Source organism: Elephantulus edwardii, unplaced genomic scaffold, assembly GCF_000299155.1.
Source record: "Elephantulus edwardii isolate Elephantulus edwardi_28Jun2011 unplaced genomic scaffold, EleEdw1.0 scaffold00058, whole genome shotgun sequence".
Taxonomy (NCBI): Eukaryota; Metazoa; Chordata; class Mammalia; order Macroscelidea; family Macroscelididae; genus Elephantulus; species Elephantulus edwardii.
The window spans coordinates 9252122-9259619 of record NW_006399808.1 but is presented as its reverse complement, the minus strand read 5'-3'; the positions used below and the strand labels follow the sequence as shown (position 1 = coordinate 9259619).

Below are 7498 nucleotides of genomic sequence, written 5' to 3'. Positions count from 1 at the left end.
CAGGTGGAGAACGACCAGGAACGGTTCCTGAGTGATCTGTGTCGGGATGTGCAGAAGGTTGTTGGCTTTGATGCTGTGATGCGGGTCCGGACAAGCACCGGTAAGTCTGTCCTGGTTGGAGAGGAAAGATGGGGGGCTAAATCTGGGAGGGAAGCATGGCATCTTTCGTACCCTAAGCCATGTTCCTGTCTGTATGGCCTCAGGTATCCGTGCTGTAGATTTCTTTGGGGCTTTCTACATGAGCAACACAACAGATGTGGAGTTGGCTGGGCTGGATGTGGACAAGACGGTGACTGTGGAGTTCAAGCATGATGATCGGCTTAATGAAGAGAGTGGAGCCCTCCTGCAGGTGGCAGACAGGAGTCAGGGTCCAGGGGAGATATATCGAGTGTCATTCCTTTGATTATAAATAGGCTGCAGAGAAGAGGGTGAAGGGTGGGAAGAAAGAGCTGGAAAAATCAGCTGAGGAAGGAATGGCTCATTCTGTTCATGGTGGAGCAAAGGGGCAGTTTTTCAAAGTCCGCCCTTTCTCCCTTTCACTAGTGTGCCCTGCTCTACACTAGCTGTTCAGGGCAGCGTCGGCTCCGTATCCACAATCTAGCCCTCAACTGCTGCACCCAGCTGGCTGATCTGTATCGAAACTGTGAGACCGACACACTCATCAACTACATGGCCAAGTTTGGTGAGGGAGAGACAGGGCAGGGTGGGATTTGGGTTAAGAAAAAGTTCAGGATGGACAGCAGTTCAACATCCCCAGACAGATATGGTGACAGGGAAGCGCATGTTGGAGGAGACCTGAATTCTTTTGTCTCCCTTTCCCATCCAGCATACCGGGGTGTCCTAAACAGCCCTGTGAAGACTGTTCGCGACACTCTCATCACCCAATGTGCCCAGATCTTGGCCTGTTACCGGAAGAACTGTGCCAGCCCTTCCTCTGCAGGACAGGTAGGGCAAGCTTATTGAGGGATGAGATGTTGAGACAAATTTTGCATTTGGGAAGTGTTTATCAAAAACCTCGATTTTATTTTGATAATTTTCAGTTGATCCTTCCTGAGTGCATGAAGTTACTCCCAGTTTACCTGAACTGTGTATTGAAGAGTGATGTCCTGCAGCCTGGAGCTGAAGTGACCACTGATGACCATGCCTATGTCCGACAATTGGTTACCTCCATGGATGTGGCTGAGACCAATGTCTTCTTCTACCCTCGACTGTTGCCATTGGTATGATTGAGGGCTGTAGTACAAGACATTACATGAAAAAGGGCACCTGAGAAGGAGGAGGTGGGGGTAGATAGACATGTGATGATGTAACTTTTATACTGATATGACTCCTGAGACATTAGAAGGAGTGGTTCCTAGGGATTCTGTTTTCTCAGGAAAAATATTTTGCTTATTCTTTTTTTTCTTTTTGAGGGGCAATGTTGTCTCTGGTCCAGAGTAACCCTTTGCCTTATTCCTTTTGTCTAGACAAAAGCTCCCATTGAGAATACCACGGAACCACCAGCAGTTCGAGCATCTGAAGAGCGTCTAAGCAATGGCGATATATATTTGCTGGAGAATGGGCTCAACCTTTTCCTGTGGGTGGGAGCAAGCGTCCAGCAAGGTGTTGTCCAAAGCCTCTTTAACGTCTCTTCCTTCAGTCACATTACGAGTGGTTTGGTGAGAGCTGGGTGTCAAGGAGAATGGGTTTGGGATGGCATGAGTGGGAACTGACATAGCCAGCCTGGGAGTCTTCTTAAACATTAGGGCATATTACTTAAGGAACACTTGGAGATGATGGAGGGTGCTGTGTCCCAGAGAGGATACATAAATATGCACTGCCGCCTCTTAACTCTGAGTACCTTACCCAGAGATCAAATAATTTTGTGTTCCAGAGTGTTTTGCCAGTTCTGGATAATCCGCTGTCCAAGAAGGTGCGAGGCCTCATTGATAGTTTAAGGGCACAGAGATCGCGTTACATGAAGGTAATGCTCCTTCTCAACTTTGGATTTCTTCTCTGGTTAAATCTTCAGCTGGAAAGGGTTTGGGGAGTCAGTGGCTGGGTAATGGAATTTCAGGATTGTCCATTCCCATTGGCGCCCTGCCTTATGATTCTGCCTTCTGACCCTAGCTGATTGTGGTCAAACAAGAAGACAAGCTCGAGATGCTGTTCAAGCACTTCCTGGTGGAAGACAAGAACCTGAGTGGGGGAGCATCCTATGTGGACTTTCTCTGTCACATGCACAAGGAAATTCAGCAGCTACTGAGCTAGATCGAATGAGTAAATGACGGTCCCAGGCCAGCTTCCAGAAAGTACCCAGACAGCAGAGAAATTGGGACAGTTCCATATCTTATATGTAAGCTGAAGCCACCCTTTGGGGGGAGGGGGATGCATAAGGAGACACCTTTCTGGGCTCAAGTATCTTACCACTCTGTCATGTCCTGCTGCTGGAAGGTGCCCACACTCCCTCACTCCACCCTCCTTTTCCTGCTAATCCTGTCGTAATGAATGTAGTTTCTCAGTTAACTGTATGTGATTCGGTGTTGGGGGTTTGGAGGTGCCTAGACTGACAATTATTATGTGTCTGTTTGGATCAGCCTCCAAGAGGAAAGGGACAGGTATCAAAGAGTGGGGATCCCAGGCCTACTACAGATGGGGCAAATTCAGCTCTGTGTCATCAGCAACTTCCTATATTAGGGATAAGATACATGGGTGCACACGAGCTGGAATATAGACGATAGGTGGTAGAGAAAAAAAGTGCTTGGTTCTCTCTAGACCTGGAGGTCAGAAGCCAAGGCAAGAGTTTCTGAGGGTGATTGATTAGGTTCCTCTGTGCTTCCACTGCTCTTTATCTCCCGCAATGATTGGTGATCACTCCATGGTATTGTCAGAGATGAAGGAACTGAGTTGCAAAGAATATTAAGACCTGGGAGAGATACCATCCTCTTTTCCAGTTGGAGAGGTCCCAACACTAGATGGTTCTGTAAGGAGCCTGGTCATCAATTTGCAATACCTCACAGAGCCAGCCCACATCCCACACTGAATTCCCACTGGAAACATTCACTGCCTCTCCAGGCTGGGAATTGCTGGGTAGAGAGGCAGAGGCAGCTGGAGCTGTTCTACTTGCCCGAACACTACCCGGATCTGGTATTGACAGAGTGGCTGACAGTTATCTTCCAACCCCAACTGGCTGGGGCAGGACAAGGGCTAGGCTGGAGGTGGCTGGATTTGTTTGCCCCCAGCCTGAAATGCCCCTGCTCTGGGCCTCTCATTTATCTTCATTGGTTTATTTTTCAATGCATCTTTAATTTGTAAAGAAATAAAATAAATTAAGGTGTAACTAGTAGCCTGATATTTTACTCCCCCGTCATCTCACTTCCCCTTCAGCCCCTAGTACCCAGCCTCGCAGATCCTGGGAAGTGGCCGGCTGTGAGGAGTTGCGCATGCGTCATGTGGCCGGTGGCGTAGCATCTTGCCCCGTGGCGGCAGCTGGTGGGTGGGCCACAGTGCTGGGGGGCGCCTGCTGCCAGAGTGGACATGGCTGCCGGTCGCACAGAGTTTGTGCTTGCCGCTCTTGGGGTGCTTAGCGTCTGGTCAGCGGGCGGCTCTGGGCCTGTGGCAGAGACGGAGGCCGGTGGGGAAGCGGAGTGGGCGGAGCCGTGGGACGGCGCTGTTTTTCGGTCTCCTTCGGCGCTGGGCGTTGTGGGGGTGGCGCAGAGTCGGGGGAGCCGGCGGCTGGGGCGGGAGGAGGCAGCGGACTTGCCGGTACTGCTGTGGTGGAGCCCTGGACTGTTCCCCCACTTCCCGGGCGACTCTGAGATTATTGAGTGCGCGCGCGGCGCATGCGTGGCGTCCCGAGACCGACGGGTCCGCGCAGACCCGCGGACGCGCGCGCTGCTCTTCTACGGTACCGATTTCCGAGCATCGGACGCACCCCTGCCGCGTTTGGCGCACCAGAGTTGGGTGCTCCTGCACGAGGAGTCGCCACTCAACAACTTTCTCCTTAGCCACGCGCCAGGCATCCGCCTCTTCAATGTAACCGCTACCTTCAGCCGCCACTCAGACTACCCGCTGCCGCTGCAGTGGCTCCCGGGGACGGCCTACTTGCTCCGTGCCGCACCCCCGCTGCGGGAGCGCGCCCAGTGGCGCCGCCGCGGCTACGCGCCGCTGCTCTACCTGCAGTCCCACTGCGACGTACCCGCGGACCGAGACCGCTACGTGCGCGAGCTCATGCGCTACATCCCGGTAAGTGGGGCGAGGGGAGGGACGGCACGGAAGGGGCGGTCAGCGCCACAAGCCAGCTGCCGCTGACCTGCTGCACCCTCTCCCCCCAGGTGGACTCGTATGGGAAATGCCTGCAAAACCGAGAACTTCCCACCCCGCGGCTGCAGGACACGGCCACAGCCACCACCGAGGATCCAGAGCTCTTGACGTTCTTGTCCCGTTATAAGTTCCACTTGGCCCTCGAAAATGCCATCTGTGACGACTACATGACAGAAAAACTCTGGCGCCCCATGCACCTGGGCGCTGTGCCTGTGTACCGGGGCTCCCCCTCTGTGAGGGACTGGATGCCTAACAATCACTCCATCATCCTTATTGACGACTTTGAGTCCCCGCAGAAGCTGGCGGAGTTTATTGACTTTCTGGACAAGAATGACGAGGAGTACCTGAAATACCTTGACTACAAGGAGCCCGGGGGCATCACCAACCAGTTCCTCCTGGACAGCCTGCAGCAGCGGGAGTGGGGCGTTAATGACCCTTTACTGCCCAACTACCTCAATGGCTTCGAGTGTTTCGTCTGCGACCATGAGCTGGCTCGGCTGGATGCTGAGAAGGCCCACGCGGCCTCTCCTGGGGACACCCCTATCCCTGAACCTCGCATTGCCCAACCCTCACACATGGCCTGCCCAGTGCCTGCGCCTGGCTTTGGTGGTGTGGAAGAGATTCCTGACAATGACAGGTAAGAGCTATGGGGTACCCTGCAGCTGCCGAGTCAAATGCTCTGTTAGCACACTTGCCGTGGGCCTTGAAGTAGCCTAGGCATTGAGGGGGATGATGTATTAGGAAATGATGACATGGACTCTCTGTACGGTTAAGGTGTCAAGAGTCCAGATGAAGAGATTAAGCAAAGTAGGAAAAAGCTCATGATCTGAAATATAAATCGAGGCAACTACAAGTAAAATTGTTAACATTATGTTGTGCCTTACTCACACTGACTCACAACTGATCCTCCAGTAGACTTTCAGGGACTGTAAATTGCAACAGGAAATGCCCATCTTTGTTATGTAGAGTACAGTTCCTTACCACTAGGCCACTGGTGCTCAGTTATACTGTTGTGTACCAGGGAGTCAAAGCTGACTCATAGCTGAACCTTCAGTGGATTTTTAGAGGCAGTAAATCACATGGGAAGAAATTGCCTATCTTTCTCCCTTGGAGCAGCTGGTGGATTTGAATCATGTACCTTTGTGATGGCAGTACAATGCCTCACCACTAAGCCAGCAGAGTTACTGCCTAGTTAGGCTGTAGTGGTTCGGAATAACTCTTTGAACCACAGTAGAGAGCTTGGGCTGGGAAGTCATGTGGCAGAGAGAGTTGCACATATAAGCAAGGGCCAGGCTATAGATAACACAGGTGTGGACTGCCCTGAAAATCAACTTGGGACTCTGTCAAGCACCTTGCATATAGTGGAGGGTCATGGTTATCCCTAGGGACAAAAAAGATCATTATTTTGAGGGAGATTTGCTTGAAATCATTTTTAGTCTGCACCTGTTGACCTAGCATCATTATTAATAGGGCCTGGTTTGCATCATAAATTTTGTGTTCACTCTAGACTCAAAGGATTACTTCTAAAAGATTAATTCAACAATAGTGAGCAGTAAGGATTGGAAGAAATGAGGTTACTGTAGAAGATAGTGGCATTGGGAAACAAAATCAGCCTGGAAGGCAGAGTGAGGATGTGTTGAAGCCACTTGCATTGAACCTTGCCTATTAAAGAAAGTTATTAAACTTAAGAAAGAGAGGCTGCTAGTATAGCTTTAAAGATCTACTTAGACAGCAGAGAGAGTTGTTTATGTAAGCACTAAGGCATGGTTTGGTCCTAATGGTGGAATACCTAGTTTATGTTGAATTTATTATTTAAAAGAGGGAAAAAGTGAAACTTTTAAAGAATATTAATAGTCTTTTCAAGGACCTGGATATACTGTATCTTCATCTGAGTTATTGAAATAAAGGTTCAACCTAAAAGATAACCATCTGAAAGAGCCTCCTCCATTGCTTTCATTGACTAGTGCATCTTTAGCTGTGCCTCTCCCCTGCCAGCCTCTGAGATCCCTGGGCAACTGAGAACCAGGAGAAGGCAAGTTAGGAATATTAACTCATTGGGTGGAGAGTGTGAGATATTTGTGTTGTGACCTGCTGCCTGCCACGCGTGCCAGGGCTGGATTTACTTCACATAGCCTTCCCTTTGCAGCAAGCCCTGGTTTTGTTTTTGGGTTTTTTGTTTGTTTGTTTGTTTTTGTGTTTGTGGTTTTTTTTGTTTTTGTTTTTTGACCAGACCACTTTTATCTGTTTAAGATTCTTTGGCCCAACTCAGAGAAAGATAGGATTTACAAAGTTTTACTTAGGTTTCCTAATCCAGCCCCCATTTTGGTGTTTCAGCTGGAAGGAAATGTGGCTGCAAGATTATTGGCAAGGTCTGGACCAGGGAGAAGCTCTCACCACCATGATCCACAACAATGAAACCCAACAGACAAAATTTTGGGATTACCTGCATGAGATCTTCATGAAAAGGAACCAGAACCTCTAATTACCCTTCTGAGAGCCTTTAACTTGGTCAGGCCAAGGAGATGAGAAGTCCTTATTCTATCATGGAACATAAAGTGAATCCACAGCACAAACCCTTAACACTGTTTTATCATGGATACAGGACATTCCAGTAATAGTCACTGTTATTTTATCATTATGATATGTAATCAAGGTTTCAGCCTGTGATAATGGGATTTTTCAAAGAAGGTAGAGGCATTCAGTTCTTGGTTCAATGGGAAACAAGTCTGAAGCACCCATTTGATTCAACTTGCTGCTGCAATAGATTTTTCCAGCTTGTTTATTTCTGTAGCCAGTTCATCCTCAGTTGTGCCTGGAACACCACCTTAGTACTGATTACCAGTGAGGTAAGATGAGTCAGGTGCAGAAGTTAAAATTTCTTTTCCCTAGACCTCTTCCTATTTAATATATCTCCTTATATTCTTTCCTACAACACAGTTTCTTGTTTTGTAAACTGTTGGTGAAGAAGCACAACTCATGTTGGGTTGTATTCTGGTACTGTGGATTTAGAGAATTTACTTAGCCTCTCATCGTAAATTTTTTTTCTTATTTTAGATCTTTTTCCAGTTTCTGAGTTGCTGTAAGCTAGTCCCCATTCCCACATTGATTCCTGATTACACTGGCTATAGATTTTGGCAACTTTTCTTACTCCTGGTTCTTACCTAGGGCATATTTGGAATTCTTCCTCATCTCATGA

The 7498-nt window shown here is 48.9% G+C and overlaps 2 protein-coding genes across 2 annotated transcripts in view; both read left to right on the top strand.

The window, feature by feature from the left end:
• The window catches only part of SEC24C (SEC24 family member C), a 19911-nt gene extending 17661 nt beyond the window's left edge, over positions 1-2250 (top strand). The window contains exons 15-22 of the mRNA XM_006887565.1: positions 4-100; positions 204-349; positions 544-682; positions 827-945; positions 1041-1220; positions 1467-1658; positions 1874-1963; positions 2110-2250. Of these exons, the coding sequence (XP_006887627.1) occupies positions 4-100; positions 204-349; positions 544-682; positions 827-945; positions 1041-1220; positions 1467-1658; positions 1874-1963; positions 2110-2250 (1104 nt within the window). The remainder of the gene's footprint in view (positions 1-3; positions 101-203; positions 350-543; positions 683-826; positions 946-1040; positions 1221-1466; positions 1659-1873; positions 1964-2109) is intronic.
• A 1266-nt stretch (positions 2251-3516) lies between these two features.
• Positions 3517-6784, top strand: FUT11 (fucosyltransferase 11 (alpha (1,3) fucosyltransferase)). The gene is made up of 3 exons (XM_006887532.1): positions 3517-4224; positions 4314-4939; positions 6637-6784. Exons 1-3 carry the CDS (start codon positions 3517-3519, stop codon positions 6782-6784), a joined length of 1482 nt encoding a protein of 493 aa, XP_006887594.1.
• The last annotated feature ends 714 nt before the right edge of the window (positions 6785-7498 follow it).